This window comes from Podarcis bocagei, assembly GCF_964188305.1.
Source record: "Podarcis bocagei genome assembly, chromosome: 4".
Taxonomy (NCBI): domain Eukaryota; kingdom Metazoa; phylum Chordata; class Lepidosauria; order Squamata; family Lacertidae; genus Podarcis; species Podarcis bocagei.
Window position 1 is genome coordinate 47,443,159 of NC_138128.1, and position 15,675 is coordinate 47,458,833.

The following is a 15,675-nucleotide window of genomic DNA, read 5'->3' on the forward strand; positions in this document are numbered from 1 at the left end:
CAAGTTTTCTGGAAGATTAAGCAAACAAAAGCCCTCACACACTGTCAAGTCTCAACAAAAATGAGAACTAGAAACATCAGAGAGAGAAAGAGAGAGAGAGAGAGAGAGAGAGAGAGAGAGAGAGAGAGAGAGAGAGAGAGAGTTGAAAAGTGGCCATGGTCAGGAGGCCAGATGTGTCATAATACTAATGAGCAAGTCTTAGCCTCTGTATTAGCCCTCTACAGTTTTCATAGACAGTGGTTTCCAAACTTTTTAAAAAGGCCCTGTTCCCTTTTAAAATTAAAATATGCTCAGTTCTGTCCACACTCTAGTCCACCCACCCTGATGCTCATAACCTCTCTGTATTCTCCAGGTAGCCCCCGTTTCTTGAAATAAGAAGAAACTGTGGGCAGGTGGCCAGATACAGCTGCATTCCTTGGCTTCTCAGGACCTAGCATGAAAGCTTCAGATTGAGGCTTCTATTTTATTCCACCCCAAGCTCCCATCCCTCATTGTACACCATCATTATATTTTTCTTATGGGATGGCACTTTATAAGTACTCTCATAAGTAAACGAATCACTCGGTAGGCAAGTCAGCTCCACACAGGCCTTTAAAAATTGGTTCATCAGGAAGGAAGCACCAAATGCCACACCCTAAATGCTGTTGCTCCTGAGCTTGCTGGTCACCTGAGAGTACCTACCTTTGCAAGTGGTCTACCTTTACAAGATATTAAGAGGCATACAGGCAGTATACAGTTAACATGACCGTTAGCCATGGATAGCCTCCATGAATTTGTCTAATCCCCTTTTAAAGAAATCCAAGTTGGTGGGCATTACTATATCTTGTGGTAGGGAATTCCATTGACTATCTGCCGCATCAAGGACTTGCTTTTGTCTTTCCTCCTGAACCTCCCAACATGTAACTTCATTGGAGGACCCTGACGGCTAGTATTATAAGAGAGGCAAACATCTGTCTATCCACTTTCTTCACATAGTGCACAATTGTACAAACCTTTATAATCTCCAGACCCTTACCTCCCTCCCCTCCCTTAACCAAGAAGCCTCCCCATTACAGTAACTATCTCAAAGGGGAGTTGTCTCTGCCCCCAGCCCCAAGCACTTTCTTCTGCACATTTTCAAGCTCAATAATCTCTTTTTTGGAGATTATAGAAGAACTGTGTACAGTACTGTATTCCAAAAGCAGTTGCATGATAAATTTGTAAAAAGATACTGTCTTAATGTTTATTGTAAGCTGATTTGGATACAGTTTACTGAGGAAAAGCAGAATAACTAAATGGGGGGGAGGAGATTCAAGAGATTTGTCATCGTATTGTGGATATGGTGAATATTATTTATATAGTTGCACCATGCTGCAGAACTAACTTAGGGATTGTGAAATCGCTTTAACACTTTTTTCTTGGGAAATGTGCAGTGGATTAGGGAAATTTTGTTCAGGACATTATGAAATAGGTTATGTCAACACTGCTAGGATTTGTGCAGTATAATTTGCAAACTAGGTCCCATTTGTAATTTTTTAAAGAAACATATCACATTTACTGTAATTGACTTCTCAGGTGTATCCATGTGGGACATCATCAAATGCAATTGTCATTAGATGGGTACTCTTTAAAATGACCCTTAAAGGCCTGAGGAATGATTAATACCCTTGGTCCACTTTAATTTTGTATTATATATTTACAGAATTGCTTTTAATGCTTCTTTGTCTTCATACAGGTCTCTTGAGGAGAATTATTGCAAAACACAGAAGAATATCAAGAGACAGCATTACAGTGGATCACAATACCATTTCTTAAAAACTAACAACTGACATAGTAAAATCCAAATACTCAAGAGTATGATGGAAGATAGAAATCACCTTTCACCTAAAGAATTGAGAGGGAGAGGGGGTGGGAGAATGATGGGGAAAGAAGAAAAAGGGAGGTAGAGAAAGAAATCTGAGAATATGTCAGAGGAGACAAAGAGACAAGATGGGAAGCTTAGTGCATGAATGGATACAACAGACAAGTAAAATGCCAAATGCAGATTGAGAAAATAATGGATTGACAAGGCTTGTGCTAGCCAGCCTGTAGACAAACACAAATGTGAGGACTGAACAGATAGCAAAACAAAGGGACAAGTTAAAAGGAATAGAACATGAAATAAGGCATAACTTTAAAATGAAACTTGCTGAAATAATTGGAAAGGCTCAAAGAATAGTTGGTCGGTTTTCTTGGTATACAGCAAAACTGTACAACTGGTATAGGAGGCTGCAAACAGCATTAATTCTGGAACACTGAAGCAAGTAAATAAGCCAGTGGAGGATCTGCAATATAGGAGCTGAAGGTAGAGCTGATCATCTTGAAGTTAAGGTTGTATGTTTAAGTAGTTTAGAAGACCAGGAACTTCATACAGAAACTTATTTATATCTTGGGCAAAGGCCACTTCTCAGTGGTTGAGTTTGCAGAAGGTTCAATGCTGAATCACTGGCACCTCAAGGGCAGGCTGGGAATGACCCCTGTATGTAACCCTGGAGAGCTGCTGCCAGTCAGTAGACATACAGGCTTAAGAAGAGCCTACTAGATCAGGCCAATGGCCAATGCTTTTTTCCTAGGAAAATAACCATGAAGTTGTTAAGGTAAGTGCCACACTTTTTAACAACAAAAAGAGGTGCTGGCACTGTGTACCCTGGAATACACCCGGGGGGGGGGGGAGGCACTGCCAATGGCCAATCTAGTCCAGCATCCTTTTCTCACAGTGCTGAACCAGATGCCTGTGGGAAACCTGCAAGCGTAATCTGAGCACAAAAGCACTTTTCCCTTGTGTGGTTTTCAGCAATTAGTATTCAGAAGCTTTACTGCCTCCAACTGTGGATGGAGAGCATAGCCATCACGGCTCATAGACTTCAGTAGCCCTCTCCATGAACTTGTCCAATTATTTTAAAGCCATCTAGATTAGTGGCCAAACGGTTGATCCATATAGTTAGTCAAAGGTCTATCCCAATCTATCCCTGAGTAGGGATCCCATGCCACTTATCTGCCTATAGCCTGCCATTCTCTCCCCATCCCCCATTCTAGAGATTCTTAATTGACATCCAGGGTACCAGAGACAGCAAGCACAAATTTGTATATAAAAACAATATAGTACCTGCAATAACCTTCTTTGGAGAATCAGATAAGCTGGACATCCAGACTTCAAAGTCCAAGAAAAGAAGCAGCAGAGAAATAAGAAAAGCAGAAGAAGAGGCATTAGAAATACAGAGAAGCAGTTTTATGGACCAGCAAATACTGAACAGCTTTTTTTTTAATGTGCACACAGAGAAACTATTTCCATAAAGCTCACAGCAAGGAAACAACCAAGGAGGTTGCTAAAAGAAGAGCATAAGAAGGCACAAAGTTATCCCTGTGGTAGAGTTTCATTAGTGACAGATATAGGCAGGGGATTGTGTAACTTTGGTCTAAATAAGAAAGGTTTTGCTTTGTTTTTGAATAACTTATTAGTAATTTTAACAAGCATAATACGAACAAGTGGGAAGTTGTTGACGTAGGAATGATTCACAGAAATGATGCACCTAAGGCACCTCAGGGCCTACATTTACAGGAGGGTCCTAAATGAACATCCTGGGTGAGGGGCTGTGCAAAAAAAGGCTCTGTATCAGCAGCACCTGGCCATGGGATGATGCTTTCTTATTTTATTTCTTATTTTAAAAACATTCTGTTTTTAAACACGGACTACATGGCATGTACATGGCACAAATAATCATTATTATTTTAATAAAAAATGCATTATTCTTTTACACAACACAATGTTGCATATAGCCAAGTAAATCAGGGAAATAGAAGCAAACTTCATTTTATTCCAGTAGTGATGATTATGCTATGATGTTTATATAGTCTGACTGTGGTTGCTGTATATCAGTGGAACAGATCCCAGTAGGGCTTGCATTTGGTGCCAAATGTTGAAGGTGCCAAACGTAAGCCCTGCTTGCAGAGGAACAATCGGCAGCGCACTCTGCTACTGCATTTGTTTGGAATACTGTGCACAATTCTGGTCCCCTCTCCTGAAAAAGAATATTGCAGAACTGGAAAAAGCTCAGAAAAGGGAAACCAAAATGATCAAGGGGGCGGAGCAACTCCCCATGAGGAAAGGTTGCAGCATTTGGGACTTCTAGTTTAGAGAAAACAGTTACCTGATGGGAGTTTATAAAATTACACATGGCATGGAGAAAGTAGATACGAGAGAAGGAGAAAAACCTCTCTCTTAACACTAGAACTTATGGACATCCAATGAAGGTGAATGTTTTAGGACATATTTTTAAAAAGCAATTCTTCACATGGCGCATAGTTAAAACTATGGAATTCACTCTCATGGAAGGCCATGATGGACACCAACCTGGATAACTTTAAAAGGGAATTTGACAAATTTGTGGAGGATAATAGCTATTGGCCATGATGACAACATCATTGGCAGTACATCCCCAAACACTAGTTGCTGGAAACTGCAGGACGAAAGAGCACTGTTGCACAGGACCTGAGTCCTGCTTGTGGGCTTCCCATGGGCATCTAGTTGGCCACTGTGAGGGCAGGGTGCTGATGGGCCTAATCTGCCCAAAGAGCTGGAAGTCCCCCATACTTGTTCTATCAGAAATGTAGAAGCAGTTGTAAAGCATGGAACAGCAAGTGAGGAGGAGGAAGAGAAATGTTAATTGTGTGCTTCACAACTGATGCCATGACAATCTAATTCTCCCATCCAATGGCTCAACACCACTGAGTCCAGGATCTAAAATTACTTAGCTGCACCATTGTCCACAAGACCCTCTGAGTATGTGGTGCAGCAATAAAACTGGATTTGCAAAGCTAAGCAGGGTCCTGTATGGACTGAAGCCAACCAGATAGACACTGACATTGTTCTTAAGGCAAAGGTATGATTAGAGTGCTTCAGAACAAACACAGACTGGAGGTCACCCTGTGAATTTAGCGCCTCATTTCAATCCACTCTATCCTGAGCCAAGACTAGAGCTGTTGGTTTATTAACCAATTTTAAAATGTATTTTTAAGTTGGTCAATAAGCAGGTGATCAGCTAAACATTCATTAATATCACCAAACCTCTGTTTTCAGTACCTTTTGGATGGAACTGAAGTTTAAAAGATTTGAATTGTAAGCCAAGCTTTACACCTACCATTTGGGACCAAAATAAATAAGACTCTCAAGTATTATCTGACCTGCCTGACTTTGAGTTCTTCCAGAATGGAAGCTAGTGCAGATCCAGGGCAGTGTCCAAATATACCCAGCATGCACCTGCAAGGCCATCACATGAAACAGTAAAAATGTTACTTGTAAATCACACTAGGTTGGTAGCAAAACCCTGTACCTCAGTTCATTCATCTGTAAAATGGAAAATTAAGCCACACATTCTTGAATGAGCTTCTGTCTCTGGGAGAGAAGGTATTGTTCCATTCTGAAAATCTTAACCAAGTGTACAAGGGTTGACTCTGGTTACTTACTGGCACGGGGGGGGGGAGCACTCTGCACATGTTCAGTATGCTCAAAGACATTGTTATTTTAGATGTTCCAGAAACTGAGGCCTGGCTAACCCTTTGCCATGAGGCTTTTATTTTAAAAGGAGTTCATGCATTAGAAGGAGCTCACACATGGCAAGTTTAAAAACACTAAACCAAATACGTACATAGTGTGTCTAGCTATTGAGGTTTCTCTGGATAAAGAGAAACAGAGGTGACAGTATAATGAAATAAAGCCACAGAATAATTCCATCCAGGGAAAATACTCCAGAACTCCCCAACTACCCCAAACAGAGTTTGCACTGACCATGCCAAACCAATATTGAAAGAGCCAAAAAACAGGCAATGATGAAAAATATCTGGAATAAGAAAATGCAGAGAGCTTATGGTTCTATTGGAACCATATGCTCCCGCAGTGGCACAAGATACAGTTTTTAAAATAGTATGCAACTGACCTACTTGGTGAGGGGGGTGGTGAGATTTCTATCCATGACTGGTTTTTTTGAAGGAGCAGCTGAAGTGCAACCAAGCTATTTACACAATTGCCATTTAATCAGATTGCCCTGAATGCTAATTGGTTGTAAATTTTTAAAAGAAGCATTTCCCCCCCTACACACACACACACACACACACACACACACACACACACACACTTGTCAACAGCAGTTGAGCCAAAGCAGAGCACAGGCGGCAGGGAATGTAGAAGCATGCAAGCAACTGGCAAGCTATATTGTAGATTTCCAAATAAAAAAGATATATGTACATATAGGAAGAACACCAGAGCTCCCTGTGTCTGACAGCAGCTAGACAAAGATGAGAGTGCTTCTGAAAGGGAAGACAGCTAGCATTTTTTTTGTTCTGAACATCTGCTTAGCATTACTTTTAAGGGTTTTCTAAAAAGATTAAAAACTGCACGACATTTATATTCTAATTGGTCCCAGCCTCTACAACCTCCCCCCTCCCATCACCAACAATACTATTGCGTATAACCATTGAGCCCCATTGTGACAAAGGAGGGGCAGACACTGCAGTAGGGATTGGGAACCTGTGGCCCTCCAGGCATTGTTGAACTCAACTACCATCCTCCCTGGCCATTGGCCATGCTGTCTTCGGCTGGTAGAAGCTGAAATGCAACAGCATCAGGAGGCTACAGGATTCTTGCTTGTTATGGATCTCATATAAGCCACCCTGGGTGCCTTTCTGACTGAAAGGCAGGATAAAAATGGTTTAAATAAATACAAAGTGATCCATAAAACTGCTCTAGTGCATTTTTGCTTTGAACAGTCCAACACAGTGCATGCATGTACATTTAACAAAAACTTTCTGCAAGGGATTTCTAGTGTAAGTTGCCTGGCTTGCAGTTTAATTACATGGATAAGCCACTTCAAGGTGTTCAACTTATCATGTGTATACTCAGACTTGCAAGGGATGGCTAGGGAAGGCAGGCAGTGGGTCCAGGTGGTAGAAAATGCTTATCATGTGAGGGAGTAGTTCCTGCTGCCCTGAAGCAGTTAGGGGTCCCGCCCCTCAATTAGCCACCCATGAAACTAGTGGTATACAACTGCCACCCAGAGGCAAATACCCCCTTTTGGGGCAAGTTGCTCAAAATGGTGGTGAGTGTCCAGAAGTGCTTGGAAAAAGTTATTTTTCTGGCTCCATTTCAATCTGGCTTTAGGGTTTGGCTTTGGCACTTAAGGAGCCTTAGCCACGTGACCTGTGCTGGGAGAGGCAAAGGAGGAATGCAACCCTGTTAGTTCTCCTAGATCTCTCAGCAGCTTTTGATATCATTAACCACATATCCTCTTGGACTGGCTCTGTGGGTTGGAAGTTAGGAGCAGAAGCAGTGTGTCTATCTCAGGGGCCAGCAACCTGCGGCCCACGGGAGTCATTTAATTGGCCCACGAGCCGCCCCCCAACCAAGCCGCATGCTCGGCGAGTCCCCGCACACTGCACTAAACCGGTGCAGCGTGGCGCAGGGACTCACTTCTGCGGCACCGAAAATCGCGTCGATGAAGATGCCTGCCATTGTGGGCACGCGCGCTCACGCACATGCGCGATCTAGCCCATGGAGTGATCTCTGCTGGAGTGAACCGGCGAGGGCAGGGTAAACCTTGCTGACCCCTGGTCTATCTGCAGGACAGTGTTCAGAGACTGGCAGTAAGGGGCAGGGCTGCTCTTTGGTCCCGTGAAAAATACGCTGTGGAGTTCTGCAGGGTTTCATATTGTCCCCTATGCTTAACGCCATTATGAAGCCACTGGAGTGCCTCTCTTTGCATTGTTCTACCTAGGCTGCAGGATCTGCCAGGTAGGGACTTTTTGTCACTCCATCAGGGAGGGAAGCCTGAGATGCTTTATGTTAGGAAAGGGGCTTCTCTGTGCAATGCTCTTCCCTTGGAAGACACTGTTCAGTTTTTGGTGCGTGCAGAAAATCCTTCTTCCCCCAAAGACCACCTCTGTGTTATAAGAAGGGGATGAAGCAATTCAGGTTGAGATCATTTTATTGAGTGATTTTATTGTATTTAAATCCCAATAGTGCTTGCTATTAAGGGCAGGATATAAATTAACAAAATAAAGCAACTGCACATTTATTGATCTTCAAAACCAGGCTGCCTGGAAATCCTTCTCGTTTTATCTGTATCACTTCCACCAGTAACAGGGAATCCCACATGTTGTGTAGTTAAACCCACCTTGTATTAATCTTTGGGATGCCCCTTTCCTTCTGGAACTATGCCAAGGGGCGTATTGCTCCCTCTCTACAAACATTACACATTACCCTTTTAAATACAAATCCAGGGCACACCAGTGTTTTAAGCCTTGTGGCACCTTATCAACGGCAAAAGGTTTTCTAAGCTTTCATGGGCTCAGTCAACTTTATCAAATGCATAGACCTGTGACTCCAAAGGAAGTGAGCTCTAGTCCATGGCAGCCTTTTGCCTCTTTCTCATTTTAAAACCGAACCCTCATTTGCATTGTTCTACACAGAATGAATCTGTCTTTGAGACTTTCGCTTGTTGTTCGCCTGTTGTAAGTTATCAGCTCCTCCCCTGTTCCATCCCGGACCAATCAGAGGCTGCTTCCATTTGCCACGTAAACAGAACTGCCTCATTTATCATCTCCACGCCAGCAGAGACCAAACTGTTTCGAAATACTCACATCTGGCCTTCATGTGATTGAATGGTGCTTCAGAACTGATCATATGGCACAAGAAAGCTCAAGGGGGGGGGGAGAGAAGCAAGGCAGGGGGAAAAGCTCAGTAATGCCCTATCCTTCTCCTGCTCCAAAAGCTATTTTTTTCTAGACTGTAACCTGAGCAGAGGTATCACACATGCTCCAAATAAACAAGGCATAATTCTACATTTACACAATTGGGCTTCAAACAACATCACAAGTTAACTCTCCCTGGGAAACAGAGCCCAAAAACTATCGTCGTTGCATTTTTCCCCCAGCATGATATACCTTGTGCTTAATCCTCAAGAAAGAATCCTGATCTCATTCGAGACATTAGGAATCTACAGGATTATTTTGTTTTGTCTGGGCACTTTAGGTCCAGGGGGAAGCTTCTGACTTCAGGGAGTCCAGACAGATTGCACCCCCTACCCCCTTCCCATATGGTTGCTATATTAAGACAGCATGCATGGAGATCCGAAGGAGGTTATAATACTGCTATTTTAGGGTCCAAAGCAGTGCAGCTGGCTTCTAAAGAGAGTCTGGATAACTTCATTGCCATCAATAACATTTACAGCTATGCAAGCAAGGAGGAAATGGCAGGAATTTGGGCAAGAGTTGAGTTCCTGCCAAAGATGGGGAGGGAGCTCTGGCTCCCAACCAGACAGTATCACTTAGCTGATTAGATGCATTCGCAAGGGCTATAGAGTCCTGATGGAGGAGTATTGATCATTACTGCAAGAAAACCCAGGTTCTTAACTTATTTTTAAATAGGCACACATTTGCTTCCTTCAGTCCAAACAGCTGCAGTGAGAGACCTTATCATGTACTACATTGTTTCCCAAACTTCCAATAGCTGAAGCACACTTTTTCCAAATTAAACCTGGCGTTGGCACACCAAGTCCTTCAAGCTTGCATTTGGTGTGTAGGAAGGAGCCCATTCCTTCAGTTTCTGCACACTCTGCTTGGCACTCTTCTTCCAAGGGCAGGTAAATCTGCTGCATCAGAAGCAGCGAAGGTCCAATCTCCCTCATCTCAAATCATAAATAGCTCACTACTTGCAACCACCCAATAAAAAGCTTGATTTTTTTATTCAAGAATTCCAACTTGGCTCACACCTCCTGCATAGTAATAAAAACAAACAGACCTGCTCTGGGAGAGGGGGGAAAAGTGAATGCCTGCTGATGCTTTTCTGAAAAATGCTTTTCCAAAAACTGATGTCCATTTTCAGGAGTGCACATTGCTGCCAGGCAATGTTTTAAAAACTTTATGCATTTCAAAACCAGCTCATAGAGAACTGTGAATTGGGGAAATGCAATTATTTAACTCAATTGCTGATGAGGAGTGACGAAAAGATCGAAGCACACCTTAACCAGAGATGTAGCAGAATTACCTCCCCACTCAAGCCAGAGCAGTGAATCATGCAAAGAGGCAGCCTCTTCTGTGAGTGGGTCCTTTCACAGGAAGCTTTAATTATTCAATATTATTTATTAGATCACTTGTGGCACTATGATTTATTGTGATAAGCACAAGCCTCAGATTTGTATGTCTGCCCCCCCCCCAACACCCTGTCTAGAAGGAAGATTTCAAAAACCATTATTAAGCCATGGCTTCCTAAACCCAGGATTGTGGCTTTACACCAATGTGGTACCCTCTAGATGTTGAGGCCTGTAACTCCTATCATCCTTGACCATTGGCCATGCTGGGAGAGGGGGCTGGAGTCTGTAACATCAAGGGAGGCACAACACTGGGTACCCTGTTCTACAACAATATGGATAAACAAGCCAGCTTCATATCTTGAAGCTGGCTCGTTTTGAGAACTGAGAATAGGTAGTCTTTAAACAAAACAGGAAACTGTTGCTTACTAAAAACCAAATAAAAAGCCCTCCAAAGCCCTCCTGACAGCCACATGAGGAGAGCACACAAACCCAACACTCACTGCAGCTTGTGCATGTCATGATAAAACCATGGCTTATCATGAGCATCACCAAATGGCCCTCAACATTTAACAGATCATACTGTTGTCCTAAGCTCCTGGTGTATGTAGACATGAGTTTGGGTGAAGGGTATTATCCAAACAAGTTTTCTATACTGCATAAGCAGAAGAGATTGCAGCATTTCTTGTGAGTCTGGCGGGGACGGGGGTTAAAATAGCCCAATGCAGATGTTCCATAAATATAAATATATCAACACTAGGAGAAAGGAGCTGCATCCACACAGCCGTTTATTCTCTCCCCTCACCCCCAACATTTCCCTTACTGTCAGGGCTTTTCTTCCAGCCAGAACTTAGTTCCCAGCACCTCTCCGGTGGGTGCCGTTGCCATTGTAAGAGAACAAGGGAGATGTTAATGGCGACTTGAGATACTTCTTTTTCTAGAAAAACCAGCACTGCTTACTGGAGCTTACTGGAGAGCCAGTGTGGTGTAGTGGTTAAGAGCAGTAGACTCGTAATCTGGTGAACTGGGTTCCTGTCTACACTCCTCCACATACAGCTGCTGGGTGACCTTGGGCTAGTCACACTTCTTTGAAGTCTCTCAGCCCCACTCACCTCACAGTGTGTTTGTTGTGGGGGAGGAAGGGAAAGGAGAATGTTAGCCGCTTTGAGACTCCTTCGGGTAGTGATAAGGCGGGATATCAAATCCAAACTCCTCCTCCTCCTCTTCCTCTGCATTATATTTCAGCTTTCACACAACATAAAAGGCACTAATGGAGATCTAGTGTAAGTTTAGCACTTATTTTCATGTCAGCTGATTCCAGAAATAAATCTGTTTGAAGTACCAGCATGCAGTTCTTTCTCTGCCATTCTCATGAATGAATGATGGGGAACAGAAGTATGCATGTGTGGAAAGGGTAAGAAAGTAGCAACATTGTCCAATAAAGTTTGGTGTTGTGTCACACCACACCCACTGGTGTGATGAAATTTGATGTTCCAAACCACAACAGATACTGCAGTGTGAAAGGAACATTAAAAAAAAGGAACGCAAGCATCATAAGTCAGGAAAACTAACAATATACCCCACATCAGAAAGCACCCTGAGTTGTTGAGCATTAAGCTGAACATTCGCATCCAAGAACTAGATTGGAAGCACTGAAAACAATGTTCCAAGTAACTTTCCTTATGGGGGGAAAGCACAACATAGCAACATCAGGTGCTTGGGTCGATTATCGAGTGGAAATTTAGGAAGTGTAAATACTGGCAATTCTCTTGCTGATGCCAGCCAGTTGCCTTGTAGAAGTCATATCAGGCATACTGTAAAATTAGGAATTCCAAACACAGCAAGCCAGACCAGAGCAAGTCACATAGCAAGGAAAATATTTCCAAAGAAAATAGTTCCAGTAGGTGCTTCAAATGCCAAATCAATATCAAAAACACAAAACCCATCCTCGTAAAAGTTCTCCCAGCAAGTCTAGTCACTTAAAAGAAAAGTGAGATCTAGATTTCTTGGCAAGATTCACAAAACAATAAGCATCCATTTGTTTTATTTCTTAATCTGTCCTGGTGTTTTTCATGGGACTTCTTTATAGCGATGATCGCAGTGGTTTCAGTTTCGGGGGGGGGGGGATGAACTACCAGACTGCAGCAAGAATGTTATATGCTGCTGGGTGGCAAATTCTATGCTTTCGTCCAGAAGCAAAACACATTATCATCATCAACAACCTTTCACCTTGAACTCTCAGGAAAGATAACAATTCAAAAATATAGTATTAAAATCAGTTAAAACAAATTAGTTAAGATAGGACTTACCCTTTCCTTTGACACCTGATAGGATATTTTCTGCATTATTCTTGCAGGTACAGTGGTACCTCTGGTTACGTACTTAATTCACTCCAGAGGTCCGTTCTTAACCTGAAACTGTTCTTAACCTGAAGTACCACTTTAGCTAATCGGGCCTCCCGCTGCTGCTGTACCGCCGCTGTGCAATTTCTGTTCTCATCCTGAAGCAAAGTTCTTAACCCCAGGTATTATTTCTGGGTTAGCAGAGTCTGTAACCTGAAGCGTATGTAACCTGAAGCGTATGTAACCCGAGGTACCACTGTACAACTGATTGAACCACTGAGTACAAGGTGTAGTTCTAATAGCCCTGCACCACCTCAAATATGTCAGAGATATTTTTTTAACGTCCTCATATTAAAGTATCTCTGAGTTAGCATGTCCAGCCTACCTAGCCTTCTCCCAGTTCAAGGGTTAGTTCAGATTCTATGGTAGGACTCTGAATACTAGAAACTGACTGCTGTGGCAAGTGCACCATTGTATGCACATGTGTATGTTCTACCTTTCATACTCGCAGCCCATGCCTCCATGGTGGCAAAGAGTTGTGCATGGCAGCCTGGCAGAGCTAATGCACTGAACATCCTGAATAATATGGGAGCACACTTAGCTTCAAAGAGTGCCGTCACATCCTTTGCTGCAAGCCAAAATCTTGCACGTTGGCAGAAATTAGGTACTATGTTAACATGTTACTTTTCTCTTAGAAAACCCCAATATTTTACTACACCCCATGGCACCAGCTTTTACATAGCAAGAAGAGACCAACAGGCAGGTCACACTAGCGAAACTACCATTTTCTTTCCTTTTTTGTTTAGGAGGAGAAGAAATCCCAAATGAGAATGGACCATAACACATGGTTTGCATACAGAAGGTCCCAGGTTCAATCCCTGACATCTTCAGTTAATAGAAACTAGTAACAGGCAATAAGAAACATCTTTACTGAGAACATGGAGGGCTGCTGTCAGTCAGAATACACAATACTGAGCTAGATGGACAAATAGTCTGAGCTGATAAAGGATCTCATGCTGCAAGTTATGAGTTAAAGAAAGTTGAAAACTACTGTCCTATGGTCCCCATAACACATAGTGCATGGACATATTTAAACTAGAGACGTCACTAAGCTGTATATAGAAGACAGTGTGTCATGCTTCAAATTTAACAAGCAAGTCTTTGCACACAATAGCTGCTGTATTTATGTCCATACACAATCCGATCTGGCAGGAGCCATGGGAATTACATCAGCTCTGCTCTTGGGGAATGTCTCCCCTGCTTCAGTGTACACTGAGATGGGTCCTCCAGAAAATACTTGTCAAATCAACATTAAGGGTGTGTTGATGGGAGTTGCAATCCATCTGGAGGGTTACAGATGCTCCATACCTGCCTTAGGGCAGGAGAGAGACATGCTGGATTACATCTCCCTGGTACAACCTTGCCTCTCTGTGGGTGGGTGGGTGTATACCGGTAAGCTTCATTTTGTCCTCCCTTTGAAACATTTAGCTGAACATTTAGCTGACAGGTAGCCAAAATGATGCCTTCCAGATGTTTTTGATGACAACTTCCTTCAGGCCCAGCCATCACAACCGATGGTCAGGGATGATGGGAGCTGTAGCCCACAACACCTGAAGGCACCACATTGGCATCCCAGAACTAGCCAAATGAAACCAGGTAAGAGAGAAGGACAAGACTATTATAGCTTTGAAAGGTAATTTCAGTGGGTAGTTTTTAACCACCCACGCATGACAAATTGGAGCTGCCAAATTCTCTCTTCTACAATGTAATTCAAAGTAGAGGACCTTTGTCCTTTGCACACAATCACCCTACTGAGCAAACATTAGAAGCAAGTCTCACACAATAATCTATAATTATGAGATGGCTTCCGAGTACACACAGCTGTCCCCAACTGCACCAATGTCAGTCTGAGAGCAAGAGAAAAGAAGAGACTCGTATTGAGCCAGTAACAGCAAGAGTAACCATTTTTGTTGGTTAAAGAATTATTAGATAACTTCTAGGTTCTTGTATTTACTGGGAAACAACTCTTGGACACTAACTGTGGGACAGGATACTATCACTGCACAGTCACACAGAGTCACCATGCTACAAAGCTACAGCACTAGAAATGCTCTGGGATTATGTCCAGAGCAGACTATGTTTCTAAAGCACAGATGGTATTTTGCAGAGGGTTTTTGTTTGGGGGGCGGAGGTGGAAGAGATAAAGAATTGGCCTAATTTATGAGATGTCTGTACAGAACCATTAATTTTAAGAGGATTTATAAAGACACTTTAAAAGTGAAATAAAAGAGGGTGCCTCTGAGTTGAAAATAATTTGAATTGTGCAATTAAATCCAACACATGCAGCTCACATGTGTGTATAGTTTGCATGGTTAGTAGCTGAAGCATTAACTCAGCACTGTACACTTATGTCATAGCCATCATAATTTCACATGAGAGAAAGGGAGGAATGCCACATTTAACGGCTTTCTACAGTTTTTATAAAGCACTTGTATTAAAAATAATTACTTTATAAAACATCTGCAGCCAGATCACAGTCAGTTTTTAAACAATGCTTTAAAGCTCAGTGAAAATTATCAATACTAGAACTGCAGAGTTTAATCAATGTTTTACTCCAGTACAGTGGTACCTTGGTTCTCGAACTTAATCTGTTCTGGGAGTCCGTTTGACTCCCGAAACCATTTGAAAACCATGGCATGGCTTCCAATTGGCTGCAGGAGCTTCCTGTACTCAAGCGAAAGCTGCGTCAGACATTCGGCTTCCAAAAAATGTTCGCAAACTTGAACGCTTACTTCCGGGTTTGCGTTGTTCAGAAGCCAATTTGCTCAACGACTAAGCCATTCGGGAACCAAGGTACCACTGTACTCTAATTCTCATTTATCTGTGGGGTGGGGGTACAGAATCACCATCTTTAAAGTATGAATAGCAGAATGCTATGCCCCACCTCTGTTCTGGGAACGAAAGGGACACTATTATTCCAATGGTATGAGCTGAAAGCATTAACAGTCCATTTTCTCTTTATGCCAACTTTTTGAAGGCCTGTTTTGAAGAAGCAGATCTACAGAAGCAGGTCCGGCTTGTTCTGCTCTGGGTTTTCCCAGTCCTAAGAAGAGACGGCAGCTTGCCAGAAGATATAGTGTTGTTCTCAAAGTGGAGTATATGGTCAAGGACTTGGGGCCAAAATAATTTGCCAGTCACAGTGGGAGAGCCTGTACAAAATCCCATTATGTTATAAC

General features: G+C 42.6%; 1 protein-coding gene across 11 annotated transcripts in view; it reads right to left on the reverse strand.

Moving 5' to 3' along the window:
- SH3PXD2A (SH3 and PX domains 2A) overlaps positions 1-15,675 on the reverse strand; it is a 271,525-nt gene that overhangs the window by 89,620 nt on the left and 166,230 nt on the right. For 7 of the 11 annotated variants that reach the window (XM_081192090.1, XM_081192089.1, XM_081192083.1 and 4 more), the window contains one exon: positions 3,125-3,169. The exons of the other annotated variants lie outside the window; for them this stretch is intronic. In XM_081192090.1, the coding sequence (XP_081048216.1) occupies positions 3,125-3,169 (45 nt within the window). The remainder of the gene's footprint in view (positions 1-3,124; positions 3,170-15,675) is intronic. 11 annotated transcript variants of the gene reach the window in all.